Source organism: Rhineura floridana, chromosome 3 (genome assembly GCF_030035675.1).
Source record: "Rhineura floridana isolate rRhiFlo1 chromosome 3, rRhiFlo1.hap2, whole genome shotgun sequence".
NCBI lineage: Eukaryota > Metazoa > Chordata > Lepidosauria > Squamata > Rhineuridae > Rhineura > Rhineura floridana.
Window position 1 is genome coordinate 6,038,510 of NC_084482.1, and position 20,821 is coordinate 6,059,330.

The following is a 20,821-nucleotide window of genomic DNA, read 5'->3' on the forward strand; positions in this document are numbered from 1 at the left end:
ATAACAAACACACACACAGGCTTAGCTCAGGAAAGGGTGAGGGAAGGAGAAGATATTTTTCACTTGCCCAGGCTAATGAAATGAGGGCCCATTTATTTTCTATTGATACTAATACATTTTGAATAGCATTCAGGAATGGAACACCATTCTCCTCCAACTGGGTCATACAAAATAAACGGGCATCACAGATCTCACCTAGTACTGCTCTCCAAGTTCAAGCTAAGTTCATTTCCTATAAGCAAGCTTTGTTTCAAATGTAATCTACTGTTAATAAGCAATTTACTGACTGACAAAAAATCTTGTATAGTTCCTGGTAAAGCACTTAGCTGATTATACAGTATAAATCAAAGGTCAGGATACAAAAGGACAACGCCATTTTAGGCTATGTGAACAGCAGAACCATCATTTCCAAGACTCAGGAATAATACATAAGAACATATGAAAAGCCTGCTGGATCAGGCCAATAGCCCATCTATCTAGTCCACCATCCTCTTCTCACAGTGGCCAACCAGATGCCCATTATGGGAAGCCTGCAAGAAGGACCTCAGGACAACAGAACTCTCCTCATTTGTGATTCCCAGCAACTGGTATTAAGAGGCATACTGCCTCTGATAGTGGAGGTAGAACATAGCTAGTTACATTCTACTCAGCACTAATAAGACCTCACTTTTAGTGTTGTGTTCAGTACTGGGCATTTCTGTTCAATGAAACATTAAGCTGAAAAGAATTTAGAAAACAGCAGGTCTAGAAGGCACAGCACAAGAAAATTTTGAAACAGCTAGTTAAATATGGCATCAAGAAAAGGAAACGGGGGGTGGGGAAGAAAGATAATTTGTAAAACTGTCATAAAATTTGTAAAGGTATTTCAACAAGAAGAAGTGGGAAACTGTTCATCTTGCCCAGGAGACAGGGCAAAAAACCCCAACCAATTGTAAAACAGAATGAAGTTAAATATTAGAAAGGACTTCCTAATTCCAAGAGCAGTTCTCCAACCTGCAGCATGAGGCACCTAGAGAGGATATGGAGTCTTCTTCATTAGAAGATCAGGCAGGCATTAGCTGGGGATGTTTTATGCATAAGATTGTTGAGTTTAATGATCCGCTGAGTACCTCCCAGTTGTATGATTTTGAAATCCATCCCTTACACAGGAAACAAGGTAAATTCAACATTTAAAAGCATTGTTATATAGACACAAGAGAACATCACAGAGGGACTTTTCAACATAACTTCTACTAAGAAAATGTCCATATTACAATATCCCCATTTAGTTGTAGAAAGGTGTGTATAAGTTGGTGGTGTAGACGTATGACATGCAGCAAACTGCCTTATTGAGACACCTCACTAAAAAGCTAAATGTTCCCACTAATACACTACAAAAGCAAGCAGTTAAACAGGTTTATCCATCCATAAATATAAAAATGGCAAAACAGGTACTGGAACAGGAAACTTCTGCTTCACTGAACTACATAATATGCTAATTTCTTTCCATCCCTAACAACAGCAGAGATTAAACCAGTTGTTTACCGGGCCCAATTCAAAGTGCTGGTATTAACCTTTAAAGCCCTATACGATTTCGGCCCAGTTTATCTGAAGGAGCGCCTCCAGCATCACCAATTATGCCGCCTGACAAGATCAGCCACACAAGACCTTCTCTCGGTCCCACCAGTTAAAACAGCTAGGCTGGTGCGGACCAGAGAGAGGTCATTTTCGATTGTGGCCCCCACCTTCTGGAACTCCCTTCCTTTAGACCTCCGCCATGCCCCCTCCTTGACGGCTTTCCACCGATCCTTTGAAGACCTGGCTGTTCAGGCAGGCCTCTGGGCTTTCTGGGGTGGGTTAGTTTTTAGTGCTGCTGATTACATGTAAGAGTGGGTAGCTTAATTATTGAACGTTGTTGTTATGGTTTTATACTGTATTTTATCTTGTTATTGTACGTCGCCTAGAGTGGCCGTTAACTCGGCCAGATAGGCGACTCAAAAATAAAATTTTATTATTATTTATTATTTTAAAGCCTTTGTTTGTTTTGTTGTTTTTAAAAGATGAGACATTACAATTACAATAACAAATTATCTGTTTGTACAGTTTAGAGGCAGTTTCATACAAAAACTGATACTGTAATTATATAATGATATTATGCTTCCCTTCTCCTTGTGCAATTGTCATTTTTCCATTAGGTTTTGATCCCAAATTCTCTTCTGAAGTTTAGCTGTTTAGGGTCATCTTTGTATTCTCTATGATTAAATAAAAGAAATGCAAGCTTACCTAAAGTAACAAAAGCAGTCTCTCTTTCACTTACAGTATATAAGCCCACTGAGCTACCAGCTCTTTGAAACATGGACGGACGTTTGCATTTGCACAGCATCTGCAACAATTAATACCACAATTGCAAACGAAAAACAATAACATGCTCTTTCAACATTCTCTATTCGTAACTCAAATATGCAGAATGAAAGCTTCACAAGAGTGTTATAGTGTTATATTTTCCTTTAATGTTTACAGCTAGTTGAAACCGATGCCTGCCAACAGTTAAGGAATGCTACCCATGCTAATATACAAATTTCTATAGAAAACTACAAGTCAATCCACAGCTTGGTCTTGTCTTAGAAGATGGCCCGAAGAAATAGTACAGAAACTACAAATACAGCCAGCCTGTTTTGGTTTATGTCAACAAGTGTGGCCTCTCTACTACAAGAAGTGCAAGCCATGCTAAAAGCAGCAAACATTTGGATGGCTTCACACTTGTAAACATAAGGAGTATAAAACATGGCTATATTGGCTGACTAACAGAATACCTTCCCATAAATCATTGCACATCTACCCTCAATTACAATCCATACAGTTATTGAAAAATCTTTAGGGAACAACTACCTGTTTACTCTTTACTGTGGTTAACTACTTAACCAGCTTCTCTGAGAATTAGTGCAAACCTCTGTCACCAACTTTCTTTTCCTCCCATAGAGGTTTCTAATGCTTTATATGGCATCCCATCTTTAATTGCTGTTTGTAACTGCAACAGCAAAACTTCTCCAGTAGCTTTGGAACACAGTCAAAGAAAAATTGTTTACTTAAGTGCTGATCACCTACCTATAAAGCCAATTTCCATGACTAGCTCAGTTTCTGTGTTTCCTTTTTGCTGACCACCTTTTAAAAAGACTGATGTTCCAACATAATCTCTTACCTTTTAGTAAGCTAAAATAAGCTATAGTCTAAAGGCACTTACATGAGCAGATAGTTGATAAATACTAGAGGGCAGAATGGCAAACATTTTGCCTAATGTAAAAAAAAAAGCAGAACTAACGAAGAGAGAGATCATAAATGCAACTGATGAAAAGAAGACAGTGCCTATGAATTATAGTAAATCTTACATTCATATCCCTTTTCTAAAATTAAAGGTGTGACTTCGTTATTCCTTGTGGCTGAATATCACTTTAGATGTAGAAAAATAATGAATTCATGCCATTGTGGGTACTGCTACCAACTAAATATCATTATTAAATCCCTGTTTTGCAACCATATACCTTTTGAATCAATTTCTAAAACTACCAAATTATGCAAGAGAGATATGCAGACACTTAATTCATCTGAATTTTTATTGAACCAACTTCCTGTTGATAAAGAGCTCTGGGGGGGGGGGAATTAACAAACATTTTACCAGTTTTGTATTTTCTCATTTTATGGAACCAGCAGAGTAAAATGCTTCAATGAAAAATTTCTCCACCACAAAACTATAGCACATCTGTTTCAACTTGTCTTCATTCAGGAATAGGAATTACCAAACACATGAACAAATCTTATACACTTTTGTTTAGTAAGACCAACAATTTCTTCATATGCTATTAAGTAGATACAGAGTTCTCAGAAATGTGAAAACACAGGATTCCATGTTAAATGGATTGCAAAAACAATGTGCGTATACATCAGCCATTCACCCATGGAAACTACAGGTTAATAGCTTGGTTCCCCAACACCTAATGCAAGGAAATACCATAGTAACCACTTCATACCAATATGGAACAATTTGCATGATAAACCCACTCTGGGTAAAAGAAAAAACAGCAAAAAAAACTTCAATGAGGCTAACAAATTTATTATGAGGCCATGAAACCTTATGCCGTAATGAGTTTGGCTCCCCCTCTACATCTTGATAAAAGGAGTGCACTGAGTTGTGACCTGAGCAACTGAATGAAATGGGGAAGTCTACTTGAGAATCATCAAGACATGCCCCTAAACAACAGAAAATCCAAAAGTAACAGTGAGGCAATACTTTCATTAGGAGCAACTCACATACCATCACAAATTCTACTTCCAGCTGGACATTAACCAAAAAACAAAACAAGATAAGAAGTGGGGGACAGAGAAGGGGAAATACTGGGGAGGATGGAAGGCCACCAGAGCCTGCAGTTTTATAAGCATCTTAAAATGGAGTGCAAGAAGCATTATGCAAACTAAATTAGACTGGGTACAAAATAGATTATCAGGTGCACCAAGGGCCAGGCCTCATGTCATCACCTTCAATCCTTGGGCACTGCCATGGCCCCAACACTCTGGCAGGGCTGAATGCCGATGCCTGCCTTTGACCTCCTTAATTTTTCTGGTCCTGCACTCCTATGTAGTGCCAAGCAGGTGGATCTAACCACTCTTTTAATTTTCCCATAGTGTCTACCTATCATTGCTCTGTAGGAAATTTAACTCAGCTGCCCAGCACTGAGAGTTCCCCATTTGAAAACATTAAAGCCACAGAATATTATTATGGTGGGTGGGGAGGGCAACAGATTTATCTTTTATGTATTCAGAAACTACTTCTGTGTACATTTGTGACATGAAATGACAATATGGAAAGATTTCAGTTAAGAAAATTAGATCTGGGTTAAATATCAGGCAATTTTCTGGCTATAGGAATTAGGGTTAGGATCTGCTTGTTGTTTCCACTTCCATTACATTTAGTCAAATTGGAATGTGGTTTCATCCTGTGTTCATTTGTTTTCCTAACATCTTCTCCTTTTACCGTTTTGATTTTTTTCCTCTTTAAAAATAACAATACCTATATCATTTTGTCTAACAATGTTTCTTTTCCAAAAGGAAAAAAAAGTGTTTTTCTCTCTGCCTTCTCAGTGCCTACCCACCTAATCCCTCCCTTCACCTGTTCCTCCTCCTCACCCTGAATCATTTTGGATCCTCCCCTGCTCCCAGTCATGGGAGAAAGTGAGAAAAACTGAGAGATCACCTGGCCAATTTCACATTAGCAAAGCAAAAAGCAGCCTGGTCAGTTTCACCTATGCCATACTAGCTCCTGATGAACCCACTCCTCTGCCTGCAATCCAGGCTGCCATCCTAGTAGTTTGGAATGGGCCACCACAGCTTTGCTGACAGATCTGCGGTAGAGCTGAGACTACAAGCCAAAGAGAACAGTGTCCCTGCCTGCTCCCTGCTTATTGTTTGTTTCCCACCAGCTGTGGGCTTCAGGGTGGGCTTTTCGTTTGTGTGAATGCAGTTGTTGCAACTGCTGCCGGGTGCTCCAAATAAAAACTGTAGTATTGGCTCAGCAAATACTTTAAACATTTTCTCCCCCAATATCATTAAAAAGGTAAAGGTGTCCCCGCACTTGTAGTGCGTGTCGTTTCCGACTCTTAGGGTGACGTCTTGCGACGTTTACTAGGCAGACCGTATGTATGGGGTGGGATTGCCAGTTCCTTCCCCGGCCTTTCTTTACCCCCCAGCATATGCCAGGTACTCATTTTACCGACCACGGATGGATGGAAGGCTGAGTGGACCTCGACCCCTTTTACCGGAGATTCGACTTCCTCCTTCCGTTGGAATCGAACTCCGGCCATGAGCAGAGCTTCGGCTGCGTTACCGCCGCTTACCACTCTGCGCCACAGAGGATCTTGCCCAATATCATTATATTCTACAAAAAAAATTAGGTGTCAGTAGAAGTTGCAAAAACTCGCAGCACACAAAATTGATCTGCATGATAACAAATGTGCCAACTACAGGAAATATCTACTGCCAACTTAGAAATTTGCTAACTCTTCACCCATTCCTAATAGGCACATAGTTAGGCAGTGGCTTAAGTTACAACAGGGGCTTGTGGGTGCCTCATGATTTGAAGTTTCTTGTACCATGTCTTGAAAATACATTAGGAATGGCTACAATAGAAATAGTCCAATTCAAGGGCAAGAAATCCATTCCTTGCAGTTTTAAAATTCTACACTGAGGATCACACATGCAAAATCAAAGATTGCTGGCAACTGAATCCAGATTTCCCCAGACAATGTTTAGCCACAGCACCAACCTCCTTTGCTTAACTGTTTTCTTTGGAGAGAATCCTAATTAACAAGGTAAATCTTTCTGTTCCTGGCTAGATGTATTGAAAGTACTAATATATTCGCAGGTTTGTTCCTAATACTTTCATTTGCTGTTGTTGCCAGGGCTGTGGAGTCGGTACGCCAAACCTTTGACTCCGACTCCGACTCCTCTATATTTCTACTGTCCGACACCGACTCCACCCCAAATCGCTTCTGACTCCACAGCCCTGGAAAGCGCTGTAAATGTCTTTTTAAATTGGAAGCTCTCATAGGAGCATTTTTATCGCTGCCTGAATATGCGCTGGTCTTGGCATCACAGCATTTGTCTTCATCTGGGTCCTGTGTCATACACTGACACACAAAATGTTTTCCATCTTGAGTTATGGTGAAATGCTCAAGTACAGCTGACTTCATGGGAAGCTTCTTTGACATTTTGAATTTATATTTTAAAAAATTTGTCAATCAAAATTTATTTTGAACCCGGAGTTGGAGTAGGTACATTTCTACCAATTCCAACTCCGACTCCACCCAAAATTGCTCCCAACTCCGACTCCACAGCCCTGGTTGTTGCAAGACATCTAACAAGGATTTTTTCAGAAAAGCAGGATGCCCTTCTTGATGACAATATATGATCAGCAAATCAATGCATGATAGCATATATATTACTATTTTGAAAAGTATTAAAAGCTGTGATAAATAAAAGCTTAGGATTTCAGAATCTAAGGACAAATCTTCAAGCCAAATGGCTGCCATTACACCAGATGGTGTACGCGGAGAGTTATATGCTACTCCAGAAAGGGTGTAAGGCATATTGCACCTCCCTAAGATCCCTTCCAATGGGAAGTGCATTGCCCAGTGTCAAGGACACTAGACAGGCTTTTCCCCCCTCGCTGCAACAATGTCCTCAAGAAGCAAAGAGTAACCACACACTTAAATGAGAGTAAGTACAGGTGCATTGTGGGCAGTATTGGGGTGGAGACTTAATGCACTCCCTGCCCCTGCTGACACCAGATTTTGCAAATACATGCAGATGAATCACCCTTTTATCTGCACAGCCTCACTATAGTAATCTAATGTATTGCTTGACCATACTAGTGCATGATGGAGTACTGACTTTGAGTGCTAGGGATAATGTGCAGTTTGCTTCAACCAGGACATGCATGATTAAACATATTGGGCTGTATCCAATACTGCAGCTCCACTTGCTCAATATACTTCCAAGCATGCAAAGGAACTTCACCTTCTGCCCCCTCCGACCCACAATGTGCCCTCAAAATCAGCTCCATAGGTTGGGGGATCCTTTGGAGATTTGGGGGGGCTGGCATGGGGGGATATGGCATTGGTAAAGAGCCAAAAATCAGCCTAATGCACTGCTCTCTGTCACTGTGATGGTGACTGCAGTGAGGACAAATGACAGACTCTTCAGCAGCTGGAGGAAACAAAGCAACATAGTTCCCCCAAAGATTTTCAAAATAATGGACAGAAAATGCAAGGGTTGGTAAACAAACTAAAAAAGAGTACCTATGGTTCATTTTAACTTTGGATACAGGCATACCCCGCTTTAACATACGCAATGGGACCGGAGCGTGTATGTAAAGTGAAAATGTACTTAAAGTGAAGCAATCATCTATGCATGTACTGCATGGCAATCGCCACTAGATGGCAGCGACATCATGCCATTAAGTGTCCGTAATTGCGAAGCACGCATACGTTAAGCGGGGTATGGTGGCGTATGGAACATGTATGTTATAGCGAGGCAACGTTAAGTGAAGCGACGTTAAGCGGGGTATGCCTGTATTTTGTTTTTTATTATTGTATTAAATTTTAAAAAAGTAAAAGCAGCAACAGTAGTTCAGTACTTTAACTGCAAGACTTCCCTTGAATGTAAAATATCAGATTTTGGGTGCTACACCTGGTGGTTAGGCAACGTGCTAATCAGCACTATTTCACACTGGTGGTCAGGTAGCACGTGAAGATCTAAACTTTCCACCATTCTCAAATAGCTGCGAAATATCTGATTTTATATTAGTATTCACATGTTTTAAGAAATCAGCCCAAGAGGCAGGCTTCTCATAATTCTCATTAACAGCTGAAAGCATGGACACACCACTATTTTTCTCACAACTGCCATTCAAAATGTTAGATTTTGAGACCAGAATCATTCTTGTTATCTCCAACAGGAGCAAAGTTACAGGGGGAAAACTGAATGTTTGAGTTTTCAGTATTGTAAAATATCAAGGGGTATACCCCCCCCCTTGAGGGTGGGAGAGAGATATCACTTCTAAAATTGGGGGGGGGAGTGTCTAAAGATCCACCATACCAAACAGCTTGCTTTTATTATAAAGTGGAAGGTTCCTTCCCTTAATCCCCTGTACTATAAAGTCTCCAGAAGAGAGAGCAAGCTTCATGCTGTTCCTACATGACATTTTTCCTTGTTTAATTTCCAGACAACAGGGAGGTAATTTCCTTTGGGAAGAGAGACACATGCTGGAAAGGAGCAGTAAGAAGTTGTCCCAATGGATGGTCACTCAGTTGTCAATACTTACGGCAGTTGCTCAGGGAGGGGGGGGCAACCAGGTCAAGGAGATGACTTGTTTTTCAATGCACAAGGATAGATACAAAGACCATAAAATTCTGCATCAAATAAAACTGCTAAATAGTAAAAAGAACTCTTTACAATAAATTATGCAGCATCTTGCCTCACAGCAAGCATCTTCATAATTGGTGTAACAAGTCACTATTGCTGCAGTCCTATACAACTTTAGGCAGCTTAACTCACAGGTGCTTCAAAGAGATTTAAGCAGCTTAACTGTGTTCCAATAACCGATCTACAACAGGATTTAATGGAGGTTCGTCAAAAGCTTTTTGAAAGATATACAGCCCGACGTCTTAATGGCTTGGGAACATAAAGGCTCATCAAATCATGGATAATACTAACACCTCTCATTGATAACTCAGAATATAAAACCTGAACACATTTTTGGGGCAACTGGATTAGGACTGGGGTTGAATCATGACTGCTGCCTGAAAATATAGTTGTAAGAATGGGAGCTTGGGCAAGAAAGGGTTAATGGGGCCAGCAGCACTGTTGGAGATTGGCACTGTTGCCAGGACCATTAAGGCAAGTATCTTTTTTGTTAGTGAAATACAGGTAAAATGTCCACAATGAAAAAATAGCTGGAGACTCCACTAGGGAAAGTGGGAGCCATTTGGCAAAAGAGTATGCCTTTCTCCTTCCCGACACCTGTCGACCCCAGCTAAGGATGCTGTAATTTAAATCATATGCCAAAATTTAATCCTTTGTGCATGAAATCCAATTCATAATGAGGCAGACCCGTTCCATATAACAAAAGGAAATACAGGTGTGCTGATCACACAAATGACCACTATGCTTCTATTGATGCTAAGAAAGCATTGGATTCAATAAGATATCCCTTCCTTTTCAACACACCTTCAAATTAGTTTAGAAATTTCAGAAGTAAATCCAAATTATATGGATATATGCACCAATGAGACTGCATACTGGGTAAACCATCCTGTCACACATCTCCATGAAGTTCTCTTCCCCCATCCTAATTAATTCCAGTGTGGAACAAGCAGAAAGACAATATAAACAAGTTTTAAAAATAAATGTATTTTCATTATCTCATGCACTTTACAGAGAAGTTAAACTTTACAGAGGATGACAAAGGTCTGTTGAAAATAGATAAAATGGGAATTACTATATCCAGAGACCTCAAAGTTTTCTACATACTAAACATAGTCTCACTAGTAAACAAACAAGAGCCGGGAGAGATTGTTATCAACCCTAGTGTCTTTCAGACACTATAAAAGCTAGTAAAATTAATAACTGATTACATCCTTAAATTTCAATTGCATTCAAATATATTGTATCATTTTAAACCATTTAAGTAGTTTAAAAGAAAATGAAAAAAACAACAAAGACTAATGTGAACAAACAACAAACTTCAGGAAAAACTGGGATATTTTACATCAGTTCCCACAGATGTTCAGGTCCAAGCTCTGATGAATCTCAAAGGGATGGGAATTAGACAGTCCCTATGAATGCCTCTCTACATGCCCACAGATGGGGGGGAAATCACTCCTAGCCAAAGGAAGAAGCTGCAGATAATGTACCAAATATGATTTGTTTTCCATATATGGTAAAAATTAATTGTTTTCCATATATGTTAAATTAAGTATCTTCTTATTTAACATATATGGAAAACAATTAATAATAAAACAATGCAAAACAAGAACATATAACCCTAGTACTTTAACAGCAACTTCTGAGAAAGTGCTGAGTTTACAAAATTTAAACCCAAGATGAAAACAATTGTTAATTTTTGCTGGTCTTAACAAAATATATTGCTATCAACAAATAGATTTAAACAATAACCCAAGTATAAACTTGAAGTACTTACTAAAATACTGTGGATCTGTATTTATATTCCTTTGCCATATATTCATATTATATTTGATAAAGGCCAGTGTGACCTCCTGATTAGCTTCAGTCTGACCTAAAGCCAGACATTTCTAGTCTTCCCTATCAGGAAAGACTTACAGGATGCAGAAGCTGGACTTGCTGTGAAATCTCACAGGCTCCTATTGTTTGCTAAACAGATATTTTTATTTTTTATTTCAATAATTTATATACTGTTTAATTACAATCGTCTCTAAGCAGTGTGTAAGTAACGCAATACAATAAAGATAAAAATTTGTTAAAACTATAAAAACAGAATTCAGTTAAAATGTCTACTGGAATAAAAAGTCTTCAGTAGGCACTAGATTCTAGTGACTAGACGTTCAACAGGTAGGGGGCCTGTCTGACCTCAATTGGAAGAGAGTTCCATAAAACAGCCCACAATACCAAAGCACAGCTCTTGGTGGTTATGAGCCATACATGCTAGCAATGTGGGTCCACTAATAGTAACTCCCCTGAAGACCTCAGTGATTGGGCAGGAATATAATTTATCAGGCGGTCCTTGAGGTATCCTAGACCTTGTAAAGTTAAGAGCCGTGTAAATCAATACAAGAACTTTGATCGCTGCCCAGTAGTGGATGGGAAGCCTATGACCATATTCTACCTGTTCTTACAGAAACTATTGTTGTGAGGAAACCAAATCTTTCCTTGGGCCATTCACTGAAATCAAACGAATATTTGAAGAAAAGCAGTATGAACATTCGGAGAAAAACAATGTGATATGGCACTGGTCTTCCAACTGGTGGGCTGAGACCCACTACCAGGTCACAAAGGTGGGTCGCAACAGCAGCACTACTACTATGTTAATACCAGAGCTTGGAAGTAACTAGTTACAAGTAACGAATTACTTGTAATTCATTACTTTTTTGAGTAACAAGTGGGTAATTCCTTTACATTTTGATTGTAATAGAACTAGGAGTAATTTTACTACTTTTGTGGAGTAATTGTAACGTTTCCAGAATTACTTTTGGGCATTACTTGGGGGGGGAGCAGGGGAAGTCTTCTGCTCCTCTGATTTGTGGATGAAAATCATGTGCCTCAAACTGGGCTTCTGTGCAGTGTTGCTCTTTCCTCATGCTCTGTGGATGGGTAGGAGGCGACGAGGGAGGAGGCAGAGAGTGAGACGGGGTGGAGTGGAGAAAACTATTATTTTAAAAAATGGATAGTGGTGGTGATGAATGGAGTGGAGGGAAAAAGTATCCGGAGGTCAAGAACATGGATAAAGGAGGAGAAGGAGGCAGCAGCAGAATGGAGATAAAGAACTGTGAAGGTGAAAGATGACAACACGTGTGTGTGTGTGTGTGTGTGTGTGTGTGTGTGTGTGTGTGTGTGTGTGTGTGTGTGTGTGTGTGTGTGTGTGTGTGTGTGTGTGTGTGTGTGTGTGTGTGTGTGTGTGTGTGTGTGTGTGTGTGTGTGTGTGTGTGTGTGTGTGTGTGTGTGTGTGTGTGTGTGTGTGTGTGTGTGTGTGTGAATACTGTGTTTGCACTTGGCATACAAAGTGGCCTCCACCACCCTCTCTGGCTACTGGGCTGCATCTGCAGTATTTTAACTTTTTTGCATCTCAGGGCAAAATGTGTGCTTGGGTGAGTGTTTCTTAGTTGGTGGCAGGGCAGGGTCTGGGAGGTGGTTAAGTGAGAGAGATTATGCTGGCTGGCTGAGTGGGGGGGTTGCACTTGGTTTGATGTGCAAAGATCTGAGTAGTGGCCTCAGTCTCCCTCCCCACCACCCTTACCAGTGGAGAGACCACCATTGCTATCTTATGAATAAAAATAATTATTCTACTACCTCTGTGTTTGTTTATTTTTAATGTTGTTTTAGGCAGCAGCCAAGGCCAGCACCTTGTAGGCTTTTTTTAAAGTAACTGAAATGTAATTGTAGTGATTACTTTGGAGGAAAAGTAAAGTAATCAGTTACTTTCAGAGCAATTGTAATTATAACGGTGATTACTACTTTTTGGGGGCCATGTAACTGTAACTGTAATTTATTACTTTTTAAAAGTAATCTTCCAAGCTCTGGTTAATACATGGTTAAAAATCAAGAAATGGAACCCCAAATATAGGTGTGGCTTGAAGGTGGGTCCCAGGTCTGAAAAGGCTGAAGACTACTATTATATGGTATCTAAAAGAAAAACTCCTGTGGGGTTTGGTGAGTACTGCTTTTTTTTAATTTGAAGAAGCCTACATATGCATTTAGAGAGAAAGGTGGCTGCTACACCCCCTTCAACATTCATCCTGAGGGTTGGGAGAAGGCCTTCTGCTAAAAATCTAGCTAGCTGTAGAAGGTTCTGAACTTTACTCTGCACACGCACAGAACCCATATGTGGGACTGCACAGGGACCATGAAGAAGACCCTGAGATTATTAAACATAGGCCCTGTTGCTGCGTGTGTCAAGCAAAAACACTGAAAAACTAAAGGAGCCTCTTGCCTTCTCCGCATTTTCTTATCTTCGCCAAGTATGTTTGCCACCGTGTTGTCAAAGTATGTCATATACTCCTTTGTGCTATGATGTTACTCACTGGGCTGCCTCATGAGTAATCCTAAACAATAATTTGATGCTGTGGGAACAAAGCTGTTGCTCACGTAGTCCCACTTCCCTTCATGCACTCTGCTTAGTTACTTCCTGATTTGTGGCAAACCATAGTTTCTTATTACATATATACCACCAAGCTTTTCAATTTATAGCCTACTTTTCCACTTGTAAAGAGAGGCTCAAGGCAGTTAACAATATGATCTAAAAAAACAATCCAATAAGAAACCAAACAACAACACATTGATAACCTGCAGCACAATAATCTGTAGTTAAAACAAAACATAAGAATATAAAAGTACTTCTCTCATGTCTGGATTAAATCTCAATTTGTTAGCTCATATTTAATCCTACAGACCAATTTAAGACCGCGACAGACTCTCTGTCTCTCTCTTCTACACACCAGTTCAAGGCTCTCTCCTTGATAGAAAGGAATGTCAAAAATGAGTATCACCAGCATTCTGATGACTCCACACGCCATGTCTTCAGAAAATTCCTCCCAGCAGTTTCATGTAGATGTTAAGCAGCAAGATGAAACTATGTGGAATGCCATAAACCAAGCTGTCTTGTTGCAAGGTGGGGTGTAAAATGACTAAAATATATAAATAAACCAGTGGACACTAGTGTCCACCGCGACTGATAGAGCAGAAGATAGGCCTAGCCACCCTCTGAGCTTCCCCAGGCGGATGTAATAAATTAAGCAGTGTATGTGAGAGAGGGAAGTAACATAGGATTCAATGGGAGCTTTCCTCCCAGGGCTAACAGGAGCTTTGGAGGGGGGCAATTTTCATGGCAAAGGGGAAGGGTTAAGCCCCCCCCATGTGTGCTATGGTCCCAGTCCTGATCAGGTCACCATGGTGACTACTGTTTACCATTTTTAAAAGAATCATAGAATCATAGAAAAGTAGAGTAGAAAGGGACCTATAAGGCCATCAAGTCCAACCCCCTGCACAATGCAGGAATCCAAATCAAAGCATTCCCAACAGATGGCTGTCCAGCTGCCTCTTGAATGCCTCCAGTATTGGAGAGCCCACTACCTCTCTAGGTAATTGATTCCGCTGTCGTATGGCTCTAACAGTTAGGAAGTTTTTCCTGATGTCCAGTCAAAATCTGGCTTCCTGCAACTTGAGTCCATTATTTCGTGTCCTGCACTCTGGGCCTCCTCTATGTGACAACCTTTCATGTACTTGAAGAGTGCTATTATATCTCCCCTCACTCTTCTCTTCTCCAGGCTAAACATGCCCAGTTCTTTCAGTCTCTCCTCATAGGGCTTGGCTTCCAGTCCCCTGATCATCCTTGTTGCCCTCCTCTGAACCTGTTCCAGTTTGTCTGCATCTTTCATGAAGTGCGGAGACCAGAACTGGATGCAGTATTCAAGATGAGGCCTAACCAGTGCTGAACAGAGGGGAACTAATACTTCACGTGATTTGGAAACTATACTTCTGTTAATGCAGCCTAATATAGCATTTGCCTTTTTTGCAGCCACATCACACTGTTGGCTCATATTTAGCTTGCGATCAATGACAGTTCCAAGATCCTTCTCACATGTTGTATTGCTGAGCCAAGTATCCCCCACCTTATTACTGTGCATTTGGTTTCTTTTTCCTAAGTGTAGAACTTTGCATTTATCCCTGTTGAATTTCATTCTGTTTTCAGCCCAATGCTCCAGCTTATCAAGGTCCCTTTGAATTTTGTTTCTGTCTTCCATGGTATTAGCTATGCCCCCCAATTTTGTATCATCTGCAAATTTTATAAGCATGTTCTGTACCCCCTCATCCAAGTTGTTAATAAATTTTTTGAAGAGCACTGGGCCCAGGACCGAGCCCTGTGGTACCCCACTCGTTACTTCCGCCCAGTTTGAGAAGGAACCATTGATAAGCACTCTTTAGTACGATTCTGGAGTCAACTGTGAATCCACCTGATAGTTGTTCCATCCAGCCCACATTTAACCTGCTTGCTAATCAGAATATCATGGGGCACTTTGTCAAAAGCTTTGCTGAAGTCGAGATATATCATGTCCACAGCATTCCCACAGTCTACAAGGGAGGTTACCCGATCAAAAAATGAGATAAGATTAGTTTGGCAGGATTTGTTCTTCATAAATCCATGTTGGCTCCTAGTAATCCCTGCATTGTTTTCAAGGTGCTTTATAATCTGCTCCAGAGTTTTTCCAGGGATTGATGTTAGACTGACTGGTCTGTAGTTTCCTGGTTCCTCCTTTTTGCCTTTTTTGAAGATGGGGACAACATGAATTTAGCATTATGCAGTATGGCCCGTGTAAGGGGTCACTACTGGAGAGAATAGAAGTGTATTCTAGGGCAGGGGTGAGGAACCTATGGTCCTCCAAATGTTGGTATGCTCCCAACTCCCATCCAGTTCCCATCAGCCCCAGCCAACTCTATCAGTGGTCAGGAATGTTTTTACTTACTATAGGTCCCAGGCTATGGTCTGAAGGCACACAAGGCCAGCTCTCTCCTGAAGCTAAGCAGGGTCAGGTCTGGTCAGTGCCTGGATGGGAGACTGCCTGGGAACCATATATAAGCCATTTTTGGTTTCATGAAAAGAAAGGAGGGGTATAAATGTAATAAATACATTTATTTATTTTAAATTTTATATTCTTTGAGGAACTTCTTCCACAAAGCAGCTTACTCTCACTAATAAAAACTAACTCCGCCTGTTAATAAAATACAAACAAATAAAATACAGTACAACTAAACAATAAAACCTTTAGGAAAGTGGTGGGAAAACACATTGAAAAGTGTGCGATAATAATTGCTTGATGCATCATCATCTAACTTCCATGCAAACAAATCAGAACAAATGCTCGATAAACTGCCAATGTCATCTAGCCTCCCAGCAAACTTTGTGCAAACAAATCAGGACACATGCTCAATAAATAGAAACAATCTAGATCTGGCAATCATGTACAATGCAGCTTTTAATCCTGTCAGTGCTGTGATGCATATTTGACTTAATTGTTTCTTTACCTACAATGCACAAAAAGAAAGAAGAATTAGTATAGAGTGTTTCTGGGGCAAACTTTGAGATGGATTTAAAATAGATTCTGACAGTAAAGCACCCAATGAGTTATTAAACCTGATAAAGTTAAGCAGCCCCTGCAAATGCTGAGCAGACACAATCTAGTATTACTAAACTCTAAATCCTAGAATGGTCATATGTACCAAATAGAGTTACCAGATCTCCAGTTTTCAGCCGGAGTCTCTGGCTTTGGGGGTATTTTCTGGCTCCCTGGCCAGACCACACCCCCTGTCCCTGGATCTCCGGTTTTTGGCGTGGTGTGGCATGGCCACCCAGCAGGGCTGGCCGCAGGGCAGGAGATCCCAAGCCCCCGCCATTCCCCCGCTCTACTTACCTTTCTCTTTGCTGTTTTTTGCAGCACGCACAGGTTTGCCATCAATCAAGATGGCGGCCGAGGTTTCCCTAAGGGGCTGAAGCCTCTGCTGCCATCTTGGTTGATAGCATGCATGTGTGCTACACGCTCATATTGCTGCCATCAACCAAGATGGCAGCAGAGGCTTCAGCCCCTTAGGGAAACCTCGGCCACCATCTTAATTGATGGCAAACCTGCGCACGCTGCAAAAAAACAGCAGAGAGAAAGGTAGGTGAAGCGGCAGAATGGTGGGTGGCTCTGAAGCTTCTGCCCTGCTATCCTGCCGTGGATGGCGGAAGGGGAGCGCAGGGGCCCCGCAGCTGGTCAGCCACTGTGAGAAGAGGATGTGCTGGACTGGATGAGCCCACATTGGCCTGATCCAGCACTACAGGGCTCTTCTTAGGTTCTTAACTCACCATCCTCCATGAGGACTAGAGAGCCACCCTTGATCCCTGGTGCTGCTCCCTCCCCAGGACTGATAGGGTGCTGCCTGGATTAACAACCCTCTAATAGTCTCCTGCCCCCCTGTCCCAAAAAACAAAACTGAACCAAACCTTCCTCGCACACTTGGGTCAATGCAGGTGGGCACCCCCTCATGCCATACCTTCTTGCAGGTTGACTTCATTTTGGGCTCCTGCCAAAAGAGCCCCCCTTCCCCCAGTTTCCCTTCTCCCTCAAACATGCCTTGAGCCATCCCTGGCATCCTCTCCCCCCTCCAGAACTCCCCACACTCCCTAGGGAAGGACTGTGGCTGAGTGGGCAGAGCACCTGTTTCGTATGTAGAAGGTCCCAGGTTCATCTCCAGGTGTTGCTTGGGAAGACTCCCTGTCTGAAACGCAGGAGAGCTGCTGCCAGTCAGTGTAGGCAGTACAGAGATAGATGTACCCAATGCTTTGACTTGGTGGCAGGCAGCTCCCTATGCCCCCCCTTCATTGACTGCACCTCATACACTGAGGCTCAGGTACATGGCCTCTCCTTTTGCCTTAAGATGCCGCTGGTGATGTGCACACACCATGCACTAATTAACGCATGGCATATCTATAATTATTATAGGTTTGTAGACTCTGTGGAACAAGTGACCTGGTGTGCTATCCGGTGCTAGACTAGAAGAGATGTGTTCCATACTTGGGTTTAGGCCTCTAGTGCTTGGAGAACTCCAGGACAACACATTTTAAAATAAGCATGTGTGGGAGAGTGAATAAACCTAGAAAATGTAAAAAGTGGAGGGGTTTTTAAATGAGACTAACTAGAGCTTCCAGCATAAGGAAAATATATTTCAGAAGTTCTGTAATTAATCTATAATATATCATTTATAAAATGTAAAATTTTATAGGAGCTTCAGATTTTAACATCACAGGATTTAGAAAAATGTTATTGGCTTAAGCAGAGGGTAATGGGAATGTACAATGTGGTGTGTATAGTGGAAGAACTATTTCTCCTAAGGATTATCAGTTACCTAAAATAATTCCTGCAGTACTTTGATCTTCATCAAATCTGAACTTCTAGGTATTTGTGCAAGAGACTGGATTTATCTGGATAGACCATACTTCATGCTCCTGTATTCCTCTAAGATGCAATGAGTGATTTAAATAATTCATTAATTTATATTATTTAGTGGAGCTAGTGTTAATGTTCATTTATTATTATTATTATTATTATTATTATTATTATTATTATTATTATTATTATTATTATTATTATTATTATTATTATTATATCCTGCCCTTCCTCCCAGCAGGAGCCCAGGGCGGCAAGTAAACAGGACAGATCTGTCCTTGAGAGAACCTCTCTCTCTCTCTCTCCACACACCCCTCCCAATATCCCTAGGTGTCCATCTCTTGAAGTTTGCAAAGAATTTACTGGGTTCTGGCACAGAAGTTGAGAGAAGGTGTTTTGGACAGGAAAGGCATTTTTTTTGTTTGAATGGTATGCTCCAAGCAACTGTGGTTGATAATGTATCATGCTTTATGATGTCACTAGGGCCCGCCCCGTGACATCACTAGGGCCCGCCCCGTGACACCTCAGGTTTTGGGATGCTTCCAACCTGGCAACCCTAGTACCAAAAGTTTTGACTAAAGGTTATGTGGCACTTCCCACACTGCACTTTTCAATAAGCCTTACATCTTTTTGCAAATATGAGTCACACAGCAAAGTTATGGCAAATCCAGGAATAGAACCCAGATCTATGGACAATGTCCTATCCTCTGAAACAATTTGATAGAGGGGTGCAGGGATAGCAAAAACATTATTCACAAAGAGGAGACAGCTGTGAAATTTGCTACCACAGCAAAAGTTCAAAGTTAAAATGCCTTCATCTATATTTTAAGGAAAGAGACAAGCAAGTTTGCAGGCTATTAATGATACTTGCAGTTGATTCACAACCAAGATCTGGGTTAGATTCCATAAGCTTGAGGGGCTGAAAGTCCTGAAAAAAATCCCTCCTACCATTAAGTAAGATCCTCCGTGGCGCAGAGTGGTAAGCAGCGGTAATGTAGCCGAAGCTCTGCTCACGGCTGGAGTTCGATTCCAACGGAAGGAGGAAGTCGAATCTCCAGTAAAAGGGGTCGAGGTCCACTCAGCCTTCCATCCATCCGTGGTCGGTAAAATGAGTACCTGGCATATGCTGGGGGGTAAAGAAAAGCCGGGGAAGGAACTGGCAATCCCACCCCATATATACGGTCTGCCTAGTAAACGTCGCAAGACGTCACCCTAAGAGTCAGAAACGACTCGCACTACAAGTGCAGGGACACCTTTACCTTTTACCATTCAGTAATTAAATAGTAAAAATATAGTTGGAATTTTTTTCATACACATGATAAATTTAATTCCACTACTTCCAGCAGGGCTTACTTCGAAATAAATAGATGTAAAAGGAGGTCTAACAAACAAACATGTGTCTTACAGAAAGTTAGGGTATGTGGTCATTACAATTACAATTTATGCAAAAAAAAATTTAAAAAGTTTTTAAAAAAGTTTTTTAATATATGCAATAACAAACACTAAATTTGTTTTTACAGAGACAGAAGAGTATCTCCTGAATCAAAAGTGCCTAAGTCTTTAGTCCATACTCATGAATGAATACATACATTGCTGCTATAGTGCTTTTTATATAAACTGCTGGTACTCTTGCTTGTAGGCTTAAAATCTGTATCTCAATGGAGCAAGATGCGTATATTATGGCCAGATGCATTTCGACTTGTGTGTCTTTTTCAATGGCCTTTCAAGCACATACTATACAGGATAAAAATGTACATTGTATATTCACAGAGCTTCAATTTATATGACTGGTTTGATTAAAAATTATTACCTACAATTTCTTAAGGGATAGTGGAAAACACTTAACAGATTTTCACTTGGATGAAAAGTAATAGGTGCAGGATAGATGCATTTCCATTAGTTCTGTATCCAAAATAAATTACTATTAATTTTCAATATAGGAATAGATCTTTTCATTCCCATTAATAATTATTTCTTGAATTGCTTACCATTTTTTATTCAGTTCCTCTGGACAATTTTTATCACCAGCATTCATATAGAAAACCCCTCGAAATACATGGGGGTTGAATGCAAATGCCTGCTCAAGGTATTTAAAAGGACTACTTGTTAAGTGAATTCAGCTGTAGGAATTATCTTAAAGTGATATCATAAAAAATTGCTCTTGCTGGTTTCCAATTATCCCATAAGATTACTTGATAATCCATAATTATGTAATAACTCGGCATGAAAACCATACAGTACCACCTTAACTTTAAAACGAATACATAATTATTATACATATACTGAATTAGTAAATCTCATTATCCAATTTGTTACTGACATTTGCTAAAACTATTGTTATAAATCTTTATTAAAAGAGAATACATGCATAACCTGACATTGCATTGATACCTATTTTCTGTTTTCGTATTAGATGTCATAATACTGGGAGCCAATTCAGATCTTCATTCAGGCCTTTTGGGGCCATGGTTTTTAAAGTGTATGTCCAAAAGAGCTCTCTCTTCTTTAGTTTAGTTTCTAATGCTGTTCCTGTTCCTGTAGCCTTTTCCATAACCCAGAATTTGACATCCTTTTCTGTATGCCCATGGCTAATGAAATGTTTGACAAGGGGTGCATGT

At 40.6% G+C, this 20,821-nt stretch overlaps 1 protein-coding gene across 11 annotated transcripts in view; it reads right to left on the minus strand.

Moving 5' to 3' along the window:
- WNK3 (WNK lysine deficient protein kinase 3) overlaps positions 1 to 20,821 on the minus strand; it is a 164,091-nt gene that overhangs the window by 115,011 nt on the left and 28,259 nt on the right. Inside the window, exon 1 of one of the 11 annotated variants that reach the window (XM_061614120.1) lies at positions 20,192 to 20,254. The exons of the other annotated variants lie outside the window; for them this stretch is intronic. Coding sequence (XP_061470104.1) covers positions 20,192 to 20,194 — 3 coding nt within the window. The 5' untranslated portion in view covers positions 20,195 to 20,254. Of the gene's footprint in view, positions 1 to 20,191; positions 20,255 to 20,821 lie in introns of those variants that run through there. 11 annotated transcript variants of the gene reach the window in all.